Raw genomic sequence first — 14685 nt, forward strand, 5'->3', positions numbered from 1 at the left:
ATGTTTGTATCTAAATAAATATGTTGAACTTTGCACCAAGCATGAGATGGACTTGATCAAAACATAGCATTTAGTTTGGGTAAAAATTTGTTTCTTCCCAGATTACCTGCACTGTAAACTTTTCACTTTTTTGGCAGTTATATTACATATCTTACCTCATGTTTAGCAAATTCTTGATTCCACTTCTCCTTTGTCCATGATTCAATTATTTCTAAAACTGAATACTCCCCCACCTTCAGATCTGAATGGGTCCTGACAGCTGACACTTGCTGAGCAACTTGATTTGCTTTAAAAAAAAAAAAAAAAAAAAAAAAAAAAAAAGTTTACAGTTTTCAATTACAAAATGGCAAAGAATTTTTAAATACTTTAGTCTTAAGTGTACATGAGTTTTATAACACCTTTAAAATTAGTATAAAACTAGATAAACAAATTAACTAAACTAGATATACACAATTATAAGAAGACAAAAATCAAGCACCATACAGAGAAGCATAATGGTTCACAATACCATTCCATGTTTGTCTCTCATCCCCCACCAAGAGAGATCAGAAATTAAACATCTCAAAGTAAATTGGCCCTCACTCACTTCTTGGTCTGGTCTTGGGAACTAGCAAAACAACAGAAAAAAAATGTGGAGTTTCTAGTGGACAAAAGTCATGGGGGTAAAGAACACACAGAAGCTTTCAAACCCTTTATGGAAACTATGCCTGACTGAATAAGCGTAATTCTATCCTGCAATTTTGTGCAACACGTCAGAAACAAAACTGGTCACTTTTATCTAATTTTTATTAAGGATTATTCCCGTAATAAACAAACACACACACCAAACAAATAAACCCCATTTTCTTGTTACCTGAGTTGACCAAGAAAACTGTTCTCTTTCCATTTTTGTTGAAGTCTCCCCTGATCTGATAGGACAGCTCTTTAGCGAGTAGTACTGCAATAAAAGTCTTCCCTGAGCCAGTGTTTAAACAGACTATCGTATTATGATCCAAAGCTGCTTCAAGCAGTTCAACCTAAATTTACAAATGATAAAAGTCACTATTTGCACAGGTGGAGTAATTAAAAACAATGAACAAAAGCAAAAACTATCTACAGAAGTTGTACCTGTATGAACTGTGGATGAGCCAATGGGTATTTTTAAAGCTAATTAGTCCCCGAGAACTGCCACTGACTTTATAGTACAAGAAATTTATTTACCACAAAGCACATTGTCTGGTTTCACTCAAAACATGGAAACATATAAACCAGGTTGTGTTTTAAAAGCTATAGTACCTCACTTTGCTAGTCCTGTAAATATCTGATTAAATACATCTTTATTACATGTAATGATATCTCGGTGTCCTTGGTTTAATTCCTGCAGATGACTTTTGGATCAAAAAATATGAGCCTCACCAGTTGAGCAAAAAGACCAGATCCATTAGCTCAAAGGCAGCAGCAGTCTCTAATCTCTATGTGGTGTAGCCACTAGAGAAGGACAAGGAACCATAGCATGTTAACATGGGTTACACATTTATACTTGTATGGCTTCTACATGTTGAAATACTTGTATGATTCACCCTAGCACAGCGCTAGATGAAAAATGTACATCAACTTAAAGCAATTTTTATTCTGATAGCTGGATGACCAACATTTTAGGTCATCAAAGCAGCTGTTTCAGATCACTCGTCACACATAAGGCTTTCAAATAATTAAAGAAATGAGCATGACAATACTCCTGAGCCATGCTTTCTGGCCAATTTGCAAACTAAACAGTGGCTGGTATAGAAAAACAATGTCTTGAATTTCCAGTTGGCTAGAGGTATGGTACCACTATCATTACTGCAACTGTTAAGAAGTAGAGTGAGCACTGCAATAAGAACATAAGAATGGCCACACTGAGTCAGACCAAAGTCCATCTAACCCAGTATCCTGTCTTGCGACAGTGACCAATGGCAGGTGCCCCCGAGGGAATGAACAGAACAGGTAATCATCAAGTGATCCATCCCGTCGTCCATTCCCAGCTTCTGGCAAAAAGAGGCTAGGGACACTATCCCTGCCCATTCTGGCTAACAGCCATTGATGGACCTATCCTCCATGAATTTATCTAGTTCTTTTTTGAACCCCGTTATAATCTCGGCCTTCACAACATCCTCTGGCAAAGAGTTCCATGGGGTAACTATGCACTGTGTGAAGAAATACTTCCTGTTTGTTTTAAACCTGCTGCCTCTTAATTTCATTTGGCGAGCCCTAGTTCTTGTGTTATGAGAAGGGGAGTAAATAACACTTCCTTATTTACTTTCTCCACACCAGTCATGATTTTATAGACCTCTATCATATCCTCCCTTAGCTGTCTCTTTTCCAAGCTGAAAACCCCCAGTCTTCTTAATCTCTCTTCATATAGAAGCCATTCCATACCCCTAATCATTTTTGTTGCCCTTTTCTGAACCTTTTCCAATTCCAATATATCTTTTTTGAGATGGGGAAACCACATCTCCATGTAGTATTCAAGCTGAGGGCGTACCATGGATTTATATAGCGGCAATATGATATTTTCAGCCTTATTATCTCTCTCTCTTTTAATCATTCCTAACATTCTGTTAGCTTTTTTGACTGTCACTGTACATTGAGTGGATGTTTTCAGAGAACTATCCACAATGACTCCAAGATCTCTCTCTTGAGCGGTAACAGCTAATTTAGACCCCATCATTTTATATGTATAGTTGGGATTATGTTTTCCAATGTGCATTACTTTGCATTTATCAACATTGAATTTCATCTGCCATTTTGTTGCCCAGTCACCCAGTTTTGTGGGATCCCTTTATAGCTCTTCATAGTCTGCTTAACTATCTTGAGTAGTTTTGTATCATCTGCAAATTTTACCACCTCACTGTTTACCCCTTTTTCCAGATCATTTATGAATATGTTGAATAGGACTGGTCCCAGTACAGACCTTTGGATGACACCACTATTTACCTCTCTCCACTTATTCCTACCCTTTGTTTCCTATCTTTTAACCAGTTACCAGTCCATGAGAGGACCTTCCCTCTTATCCCAGGACAGCTTACTTTGCTAAAGAGCCTTTGGTGAGGGACCTTGTCAAAGGCTTTTTGAAAATCTAAGTACACTATAGTCACTGGATCATCCTTGTCCACATGCTTGTTAACCCCCCTCAAAGAATTCTAGCAGACTGGTGAGGCATAAAAACCATGTTGACTCTTCCCCAAAAATCATGTTCATCTATGTGTCTGACAATTCTGTTCTTTCCTATAGTTTCAATCAGTTTGCCCGGTATTCAAGTAAATTTTACTGGCCCATAATTGCCGGGATCACCTCTGGAGCCCTTTTTAAAAACTGGCGTCACATTAGCTATCCTCCAGTCATTTAGTACAGAAGCTGATTTAAATGATAGGTTACAAACCACAGTTAGTAGTTCTGCAATTTCACATTTGAGTTCCTTCAGAACTCTTGGGTGAATACCATCTGGTCCTGGTGACTTATTACTGTTTAATTTATCAATTTGTTCCAAACCTCCTCTAGTGACACCTCAATCTGGGACAGTTCCTCAGATCTGTCACCTAAAAAAAATGGCTCGGATTTGGGAATTTCCCTCATATCCTCAGCCATGAAGACCGATGCAAAGAATTCATTTAGTTTCTCTGCAATGGCCTTATTGTCCTTGAGTGCTCCTTTATCATCTCGACCGTCCAGTGGTCCCTCTGCAATGGAAAGCTCTTAACACAAATGCACATAAAACAAGAAAACCAGTCTTAAGAAGGTTATCTCGAATAAACAGATAAAATGAAAATTAAATCTTTTGCATAGACAATGAAAAATAATATTGTCATTAGTACCTGATATTTTCTTGGTGTGTAAATGTTATCATGAATTGCTTCTTGTTGCCATGGCAGTCCAAAAAAAGGACCCATTGGTGAGGAAGCAGGGGTCATAAGCTGCAGTCCTGCCATGCTGAGGTATTGCAAAGCAGGGCTTTTCATTCATTCATTCATCCAGTGTTTTTTTCATTGCATTTTTGTTCCAGCACAGCTTACTATGAAAAAAATAAGGCATTAAAATCATGCATTATTAAAAGCACAAAGCAAAAGACAGGCTTTCGGTATGAGTTTATCTGGGAACACCTTTACTGGAATTTTATTTCTTGGAAGTTCTAGCTTTTTGTTTACTCATATCTACAGAATAGTAACAATAAGTAAGAGGTAAACTAAGAGGTCTAAATAAACAGTCATTTTTCAATTTCATATTTATACTGAGGACAGCATATTATTAACCAATGTAACAGAAACTCAGAGAACCTGCATTTTTAAGGGGAAACCCAGAGTAACGTCAAGTTCACATTCTTGAATTTGTCTTAATTCTGTTAATACAGTCTCTATTTACAAGATCCAGAAATATGTTCAATTACAAGATATGAGAAATAACATACTTGTGCTAGTTCCACTTTAAGTGAAACAGAGTAAGATGATAAAATTCTGGAAAGTTGGTCCAATAATAGATATTACCTCACGCTCCTTGTCTCTCTAAAATTCTGAAAAGTCTCTCTTTTGCTGGAAAAATTCTGATGAGGAAATAATAGGACACAGATTTCCCTCTGAATATTCCCCAGAAGAAAAAACAATGCAGAATATCAGTCAGATTAGGGAAACTAGAAACTCATTGGGTACAATGGTACAAAGTTTTTGACAGCAAGAAATATATTGATTTTGAAGCCAGACACATGTAGAGGTCAAATCAATATTTTAATTTTGTAATGGTGTAATAGATACTTAAAATTTAAGTGTGTATCAAGGACCTCAAAAATGTGTAGCAAAGAATTAAAAACCATAGCAATCCTGTTTCACCACCTTGTAGAAAATGGTATGTGATTCCATAGCTCAACAGGATCCTTCATTTTTGCGCCTCACCGTGCTTTGTGGATATATGCAGGAGTAGTCCCATTTCACAGACAGCACAGGCAAGCATGAAGCTTTGGCCTAATTATTCTGAGAGGTAGTCTGGTTTACTTGATGAGATTTGGCTCTGTCATAGAGGTTCTACTCTCAGCAGTGTCTCAGGGTCTTCACTTCAGGGGCATGACACCCAAGACCTTGCTCAATAAGTAGTGCTATGAATCACTCATAATTAATACCAGTCAGCAAAAGAGGAAAGACTTGGACTCAAGGTATTCAGGCTCCCAGCCCAACGCATTTTTCCCTAGGCCAAAATGTATTTTGATGGAGAAGACACACACACACACACACACGCCAAGGAACTGTATGACAATATTGCTGAAATTTGGCCGACTGGATTGAACATTTTAGTTTCCACTAAGTAGAAATTGTCAAGTTTGGAAGAGAACAGCTACAGAATTCCAAAAAAGAAAGTGCAGTTCAAACAAAGGGGAAGTTGATAATACTGTGAATTTTGTAGTTGGGGATGCTATGGGTTATGTTCATACAGGTATAAAATTTGGTGAGACATCAAAACTCATTTCAGAAAACTTGTATGAACGTTTATTTCTTTTTCCAGGAACATGTTCCAGTGACCAAAATACTTTCAAAAAATTTCAATTTTGGACATAAAGCCAGAAATGGAGCATGTTTCCCTTCTTTCATACCCCTCTATGATAAATGGAATTGCAGGAAGTTAGTCACTGTTAAGCCAGACATTAAACTCCCATGACATTATGCTTTATCAGATGCCATCTATCTGATGAGACGTCTATAATTTATGGCATAAAGGTCATATTCGTAAGCAGTTTGGGCTGTGTTTGTAAGACTGTGGACATCACATTTATTCTAAAACCATAATTTTGTTTTTTTTTGCCTATCAGGTAAAGTTGCCATTTCTAGGGTTAAAGTACAGCAATCTCCCTCTGCCAGAGCAGTAGTCTTTTCTGGAGGCAAATGAAGAATTATGTATCCAATTTAAACTCAGGATAAATGTAAGAAGATAGAAGATAACTACCATAGTTGGATTTGTTTTGGTCATACTACTGAAGCAACCACCACCCTACAGTGAAACAAATAGTACCATGGGATCTCTAATGAGCACAAATGGCATGAGTAATGCCATACAATGACATACATTGTCTCATCAGGTAAACGGCATCTGAAATAGCATAATGTCATGGGAATTTGGGTTAAGTTGAGGAAAAAAGGCCTCCTTCTAAACCACTACCATTATCTTCTACAGCAGCAGGGTTTTCCTTATATATCTCACATCCGAGTAAAGGGCAGGGACATGTTTGCTTAGCTTTAAGATTTGACCAGATCACAGTCTAAAATGGGTATGGATGTAAGCCATAAAAAACGATTACTAAACTTCCATAACTGCTGTTCTTCGAGATGTGTTGCTCACATTCCATGTTAGGTGTGTGCACCATTGCTGGAGATTTTTCCCTCAGTGGTATCCATCAGGCTGGCTCTAGCGCCTTCTCAAGCCACGTGCTCATGTGCTACTTTAAAGGGTGCCGCCTGCCACACACCCTCTCAGTTCCTTCCTCCCAATCAACTGCAACAGAGGGGTAGGAGGTGGGTTGTGGAATGGACATGAGCAACATATCTCAAAGAGCAGCAGCTATGGAAGGTTAGAAACCATTTTTTCTTCTTTGAGTGCTTGCTTCCAGTTTAGGGGACTCACAAGCAGTACCCTCAGTAAGTGGGCTTGGAGTTCATGGACATGCTGACTGCAACAGTGGTCTTCCAAACCTGGCATCATCTTGAGCCTGTCTAGTGATGGCGTAGTGGGATGCAAAAGTATGCACTGATGACCAAGTTGCTGCCCTGGATTGGGACTTGTGCAAGGAACACCAATGAAGGCAGTTATCCAGTTATGTCAGCTATGTCCAGAGCCGCCTGGAGAGAGGTCCTGGGCTGATACTGGAAGCCCTTTCATCTTTTCTGCTATTGCTACGAAGAGTTGTTTAGATTTGAAAAAGGATTTAATCCACTCAATATAGAAGGCAAAGGGAGGTCTAACATCTAATGAGTGACGCTGCTGCTCCTCAGAGTTCTCGTGAGGCTTTGGGAAGAAGACTGGCAGGAAAATTGTCTGGTTGCTATGGAATTGTGAGACCACCTTTGGCAGGAAAGACGGGTGGAGGTGCAGTTGGACATTGTCCTTGAAGAACACTGTGTATGGTGCTTCTGACATAAGGCCCTGATTTCAGAGACCCTTCTGGATGAGGTGACCAGAAAGGCAACCTTCCAAGAGAGAAGTAGTAGAGGGCACAATGCTAGTGTGTCTAGAGGAGGGCCCATGAGCCCCAACAGAACCAGGTTTAAGTCCCATGGAGAGACCGCTAGAGCCGCAGTAGCTTCTGGGTGTCAGCAAAGGGTCCTGCACCAGACTCAATGCTCTGAATGGAGTCAACTGTGCCACCATGGGACAGGGGTCGAAGGAGTAGCCTGGTGCAGGTTGCACTGTGCTGCCATTCCCCATGCTTTTCTTTTTTCTGCACCTGTGAGCACCCTGCTTTTTGTGTTTCTTCCTCAGCACTAGAGACGGTGAACGGTGCCAGGAAGAGTGTGGTGTCGGAGAAGGGCTTCATACTGATGCCAAAGTGCTCGGTGCAGAATCAGAGCAACTTGGCTCTGAAGCTGGTCTGAGATTAGGGTAGCCTTCAGTTTTATTATTCTGTCCTTTTTGGTGCGGGGTCTAAAGTCCTGACAAATCTGGCACTTATGCAGGGTTTGAAACCCGGGGATTGGGGCATGCCCGGCTCCTGGGGCAAAGGAAGTCCCTCGATGATAGGGACTATATAGCTACACTAATTATTTACACTAACACTAACTACAAAAATCTATGAACACTGAAAACTAGATTTAATTAACAAACTAGGGATTAGAACCCCAAAACCACTGGGAAGAAGCCCTGCCGAAGAAAGAGGGGTCGTTCCAGCAACCGTCATGAGCGATAAGATGGAACAGAAGGTGCGTGGCCAGCAGCTCCCAACCGACACCACTGAGGGAAAAATCTCTGGCAACAGTGCATGCGGAATGCAAATACCTAACATGGAATGGACATGAGCAAGCTCTGGAAGAAGAATAATGAAAGATTTGTACCCTTCAAAGTTTCTATTTCAAAAGCAAGAAAAACAATAAGTCCTTTAATAAACTGAAATAGTACAGAAGTATCTAGAAACCAAGAAAAAAAATGTATCGGTTTATCTGAAAAAAATGTAAGGTTATGATTGGAAACAGTCAACAACTAAGTACTTGTGTTCAGAATCTACTGAGAGGAATTAACTGGACCCTGAAACTATCCAAGAAGGGAAGCAGACAACAGCTGGACAAAATAAAATAGTTGGCCTGCCAGGTCAGTGTGGGCAATGAACATACCTGCTAATCTTTATCTTCTACATTACTTTGTAAATTAGTGGAAGTGAAAAAGAAAACCCAAAGAAGCTGTTGAAGCCAAACTTGGGGAGGGAAAAAATACTTCAGAATTATTGTATAAGCTATCTGCTGGCTCACAAAAACAGAGCAGAGGCAGCACAACATGCAAGCTTATTTAATGTGTCAAAACAAAACTGACACGTTCAATTTTAGGCCTACTAGCCTTGGTAGGATAGCAGCCATACCACTTTGGGCTGTGACTGTTTGGTGACTGTTTAAATGGGAGACCTCCAAGAAAAACCCAGATGCAGCAAAGAGTGGTTGTGATTCAGTAGGGGGTATTTCCATTCACAGCAATATTGAAATTATACCCTTTCTGAGTCTCATGGGGAGAAAATGTGCTGATGGAGCTGAAATCTTTCAGATCAAATGTAAAACCAAGGTCCTGACTAGCCCATTCATTAAACAGATTCCATAATAGATTTGAAAGAGCAAAAGATGTTAACTCCAGAATCCTGCTCACATTACTACTTCAGTAATACACTCTGCCTAGTAAATATTTTCTTTGTAATTTCAGTTTGAGTAACTAGTCTCATCATTAAAAATTACTACATTCTACTCTTGAGGTAGCTGCACTTCAGCAGCAGGTGAGTACATTTTTATTTTCTGTACAGATTTTACACAAAAAGTGTGTGTGTGCACATGTGTATAAATAAAACATATTACAAACACAAAAACTATGTTAAAAGAACATATTAAAGTTGCAAAGTAAATCACTTGATTTAGAAAATGTCAAGTTAGGAAGACTGGGAGCTATGCTTTGAACATATAAAGTGTTACAAAATGCTAAGTACTCTGAAAAAAATCATGTCCCAGTCATCTCAAATTAGGCACCCAAAGTTAGTGGAAACTTTTGACCTTAATCTCAGTGCCTCTGCTCCCCATCTGTAAAATGGGGATAATACCATCCCCTCACCTCAAAGAAGTGTTGTGAAGATAAATTCGTTAATGTTTGTGAAGCTCCTGGATACTATAGTGTTGAGTGCCATAGAAAAACCCAAAGAAAATTAATAATTCCGTGTTCAGAGCAGAATTTGAATACACCTCTATCCCAATATAATGCGGTCCTCGGGAGCCAAAAAATCTCACCACCTTATAGGTGAGACTGCGTTATATCGGGGCCAGTACGCCGTGCCAGACTGGACCAGCTTCCCCAGCAGTGATTTAAAGGGTCTCATGCTCCAGCCACTGCGGGGAGCCCCGGTCCCTTTAAATCACCGCCGGAGCTCTGACAGCGGGGCTCGGGTGGGGATTTAAAGGGCCCGGGACTCCCCGCTGCTTTACTGTGTTATATCAGGTCACGTTCTATCGGGGTAGAGGTATAATATACAATAAATAAGACCTGGGGTCACAAACAATGAGAAAACAAAATATAGAGTAGGTGCTCAGTAAGTAAGCACTGTCTCTCTTGTGAATTAAATGAGGACAGGAGTCCTGTGGAAAAACTAGTATGTGATCATGTAACCACAAAGGGGCTGAATTAAGGTTGCATATGCATTTCCTAACTTTTTAGTACTTGACTTTGCAACTTAATGTTTTTAACAGTTCTTGTATGTGTAATATATCATATACATGAATCTGTGAAACATTTTAGGATTTTTCTGTTTCATCAACAGAAGATAATTGTTTTCATACCCAATAGTTAAGTAATCTGTTCTTTCAGCACTAATCTTGATCTATGAATTTCTATCTGACATAATCCTAGTGATGTTAAAGTTCTGTACCTAGCTTTCACTCTACCAACAAACTTCTAGTTTCCCCTCTAAATAAAACACTCAGATGTTCAGGAAATGTGTTTCCAGGAATGGATCCACAGGATAGGCAGCAAATTTAAAAGCAAGTCACTCATCAACTATACAAAAATTGCATCAGAATTTCTCTGCTTAACTGCTCTCATTTGCTACAATACTCAAACACTTATTTTTAGAAAAATAAGTTATATATATCAGCCAAATACATCATTTTAAATAAAACCCAGAAAGATCAAAAATGATATCATTTCCATCTGTTGGGTATCAAGAAAGAAAATGTAATGGAACTTGAGCATCAACAGATGAAAGTAAACATTAAACCATGAAATGGAAAATATTAACTGGAAGCATTCCATGCCAGTTCCTGCAAAATGTGGAGAGATTCTATACCTATTTTTGTACATTTGATGACTTATTTGCTTTTAAATTTGCTGCCATCCTGGTGGATAACGTCTTTGAGGCAGAAGTTGTCCTTTCTTTGCCAAACTTGGGGCACACACACAATATACCTTTCACAATACTAATATTTAACAAAAGGTAGCATATACATTTTTAGCTAATTTTAAAACCAGCATTAAACATTTATTCGTTTCCATTTGCTTTATCAAAGATATATTTGGTGACCATAAGAACTGAAAATTAAAACAGTATTGGGATTATTTATCCTAAGATTTCACTTTGTTTTTCACTTGAGAAGTAGAAGTCTTACATGAAAGACACTCTAACCTTGGAGAAAAACCTCAACAATAACCAGATGGAGTGAGAAAAGTTTCACTTTCATTGAAATAGGATTCTCTTCCTTTCTACAGTAATTGATTTCTTGAATATTTCCAAAATTAAGAGTTAAGAATTCTGGATTGCACTTCAGAGTCTTGTGTAAAGTCAGTTTCTTTCATCTTTTTAGAAATCGATTTTATACAGTCGATTGTGTAGGTCCCAACTAAGCGCATTAAGTCGGCGGAGTGCATCCTCACTACCGTGGTTAGCATCAACTCACGGAAAGGTGCACTGTGGGAAGCTATCCCACAGTTCTCGCAGTCTCCATTGCCGATTGGAATTCTGGGTTAAGCTCCCAATGCCTGATGGGTCAAAAACATTGTCGCGGGTGGTTTGGGGTACATGTCATCAGTCTCCCTCTCCCTTCCCCTCCCTCCATGAAAGCAACTGCAGACAATCATTTCGTGCCTTTTTTCCTGGTTTACCCGTGCAGACGCCATAGCACCACAAGCATGGAGCTCACCATGCTGACCAAACAGGAAATGAAATTCAAAAGTTCCTGAGGCTTTTCCTGTGTACCTGGCTAGTGCATCAGAGTTGAAAGTGCTGTCCAGAGCGGTCACATTGGAGCACTCTGGGATAGCTCCAGGAGGTCAGTAACGTCGATTTGCGTCTGCACTACCCCAAATTCGACTCAGCAAGGTCAATTTTAGCGCTACTCCCCTTGCCGGGGAGAAGTACAGAAGTTGATTTTAAGAGCCCTTTCGGTTGACGGAACGGGGTTGCTTGTGTAGATTTTTCATTATAAAATTGACCTAACGTGGCTAAATGCGACCTAACCCTGTAGTGTAGACCAGGGCTTAGTTTTTGTTTTGTCTTCCAATAGTCTCTTAGAAAAGTTTGGGATCTCAGGTTTGTTTTCTTTAAACTCAAGAAGAGTGCAAAGAGATTGTATTGTAGCTGAAATACTCAAAAGCCCTCTAGGAACAAATTTCCCTGAGATATCTTTCACTGGAAATATGGTGCAATTATTTAACTTCATTTTTAATTCCCTTCTTGAACCAAAAAACCCTAGACTTTTTTAGGCAATGTATAACAAGATGTGAACCAACAAGATATCATCTTTATATACACGCTATACAACATGTAAGCAGAATACTGCTTTCTCAACAAGCATACTGAGAGAATAAAAGGCTGTTTTTTTGTTGCTCAGCAAAGCCTCTTTAATAATTTTAATAAGATCAGGATTATGTTGAGGCTCATGTTAGACTGACCTGCCTCTGAAGAGCTTCTTCTATAACCCATGTAGTATTGTCAATAGCTGGAGTTCCTGACGGATTCTTCCTGACCTGCTGAAATGGTGGACAATTTAGAACTTAGTCTCAGCAAATTAGGACCTTTGAAGTCCCTCATCCTAGGTCAGAGGTGGGCAAACTTTTTGGCCTGAGGGCCACATCGGGGAATAGAAATTGTACTGCAGGCCACGAATGCTCACAAAATTGGGGCTAGGGCTCTGGTTGTGGGGCTGGGGATGAGGAGTTTGGGGTGTAGGAGGGTGCTTTGGGCTAGGACTGAGGGGTTTGAAGAGTAGGAGGGGGATTAGGGCTGATGCAGAGGGTTGGGGCATGGGGAGAGGCTCAGGGGTGCAGACTCCAAGCGGCGCTTACCTCAAGCGACTCCCGGAAGCAGTGGCATGTCCCTTCTCTGGCTCCTAGGTGTGGAGCGGCCCCTGACCCTCAAAGTGGGGTCATGGCGCGGCTTCCGGGAGCAACGTGGTGCAGCCCTGACCCGGCTCCCCAGCGGGAGCTCGCAGGCTGGCTTGAAACAGCTCGCAGGCCATAGTTTGCCCACCCTTATCCTAGGTTAAAACTGTGGTATCTCTAATGAGAAAGGGGACTAAAGAACTGACACTAAGGTCAGGTCTAAACTAGAAAATGTTTACTGGTATAGCTATACCAGCAAATCCTCCAATGTAGATGCAGTTTATACCAGCAAAAAAGTGATTTTGCCGGCATAGTTTAAACCAGTTCTCAGAGTGAAATAAGCTATACCAGCAAAAGGGCTTTTATGCTGGCATAGCTGCATATAATGTGTATACTTTTGCCAGTGCACAAATTGGCACACTCCTAACTGACACTGATATGCCAGCAAACATTTCTAATGCAGACCGGCCTTAGAAATAACAAAACAGTGTCCATAAGTTTTAGAAAGGAAAGTTCCCACTTTAGCAGAACAAAGATACATAGAGCCAAATTCTGGTCCACATTATAGCCCTTTTGTACCACCCTGCAAAGGGGTGAAGGAGAGGGGCTCTAAAGCTGCCCTAAACAGACAGCTAAGGATTGCCCTGGAAGGTGCAGAGCTGGCACTACACAGATTCCCCTTCTATGGCCTCCTTGACACAGAGGATATACTGGGGGTGCTCAGACGGTAGGAGGCTGTGATAAATGAAGGAGGGAGGGAAGGAATAGCTCCCTTTTATGGACACCCAGTCAGCCAGCAGCTATAAAATCCCTCTTAGTAGCTGTTCTCTAATGGCCCTACCTGTAAAGGGTTAAAAAGTCTCACTGGTATTCATAGGTAAAAGGAAGTAAGTGGGTTCCTGGCCAAAAGAGCCAATGGGAAGGCTAGAACTTGTTAAAATTAAGAAAAAACTCCCCTTTTTGTCTGTCTGTGGTTGTTCTCCTGGGGAGGGGCAGACAGGGCAGCAACTATGCTGTAAGAAGCTTAGGCCAGGTATGAAAAAATTATCAGTATCATACCTAGAAACTACTCATTTAAAACCCCAGATATGTAAGTAGATCAGGAAATGTCTAGGAAGACACAATTAGGTTTATCCCTTTTATTTCTTTATGGCTTGTGGATTCCTCTGTGCTAACCCCAAGTGCTTTTGTTTTGCTTGCAACCGTTAAGCTGGACCTCAAGAAAGCTATTCTTGGTGCTTAATTCTTGTAGTTGCTCTTTTAAAATCTAGCAATAGCCTGAGTTCCCAGATGCATTTTTTTTTTAAATAAAATTTCCCTTTAAGAACAGAATTGGATTTGTGTGTCTTAAGAGGTTTGTGCAGATGTTGTTTAATTAGCTGGTGGCAACAGCTGATTTCCTTTTTTTTCCCTCTCTCTCTCTCAGCTCTTCCCTGGAGGGGGGGTGGGGGGAGTAAAAGGGCTTGAGGGTACCCAACAGGAAGAAATTCCCAAGTGCACCTTCCTGAGCTCTCAAAGGGGTTCTGCACTTGGATGGTGGCAGCATCTACCAATCCAACATCAGAGAAAAGCTGTAACCTTGGGAGTTTAATACAAGCCTCAAGTGGCCAGTATTAATTTTTAGAATCCTTGCAGGCCCCCACCTTCTGCACTCGAAGTGCCTGAGTGAGGAATTAGCCTTGACAGAGCCAGTGTAGCCAAAGCACCCAGCTCCAGAAGTCCCAGCCTCGTGTGATTGCTCACTGGGGCCATTTCAAGCTTATGTCAGAACAGCCCCGGCTCCCAACAGTCACAAGAATCAGGACAGCACACCTTCACCCCATCAGCTAACTGAGCAGAGTTCCAGGTTAGCTAAAAATGTAGCACAGATAGAAGCACACTACTGCAAATTAAAATAAATAAATAAATAAATTCTGCATCACTCTTCATTGTGAAACCTCCTAGAGAACTTAAAAAAACCCCACCTTTTCCCCCCCGCTATGAAAAATAATTTTGACAGTGTTTTCTTCTCCTGAAGTTATATATGGAGCTAAAATTGAGTCAAGTGCAAATCCTTACTTTTTTTGCCTTATCATTAAAACAAAGTACTTTTTAATCAAGTCTGACTTATTTTGTACTATTTACTTCCTGTATTTCTTT

At 40.4% G+C, this 14685-nt stretch overlaps 1 protein-coding gene across 6 annotated transcripts in view; it reads right to left on the minus strand.

Moving 5' to 3' along the window:
- DICER1 (dicer 1, ribonuclease III) overlaps positions 1-14685 on the minus strand; it is a 98942-nt gene that overhangs the window by 58399 nt on the left and 25858 nt on the right. For 4 of the 6 annotated variants that reach the window (XM_054026236.1, XM_054026234.1, XM_054026232.1 and 1 more), the window contains 4 exons: positions 12118-12195; positions 3834-4030; positions 854-1016; positions 156-286 (listed from right to left, as the gene is read on the minus strand). In XM_054026236.1, coding sequence (XP_053882211.1) covers positions 156-286; positions 854-1016; positions 3834-3977 — 438 coding nt within the window. In that variant the 5' untranslated portion in view covers positions 3978-4030; positions 12118-12195. The remainder of the gene's footprint in view (positions 1-155; positions 287-853; positions 1017-3833; positions 4031-12117; positions 12196-14685) is intronic. The other 2 variants (XM_054026233.1, XM_054026235.1) reach the window with 2 other exon arrangements.

This window comes from Malaclemys terrapin, chromosome 4 (assembly GCF_027887155.1).
Source record: "Malaclemys terrapin pileata isolate rMalTer1 chromosome 4, rMalTer1.hap1, whole genome shotgun sequence".
Classification (NCBI taxonomy): domain Eukaryota; kingdom Metazoa; phylum Chordata; order Testudines; family Emydidae; genus Malaclemys; species Malaclemys terrapin.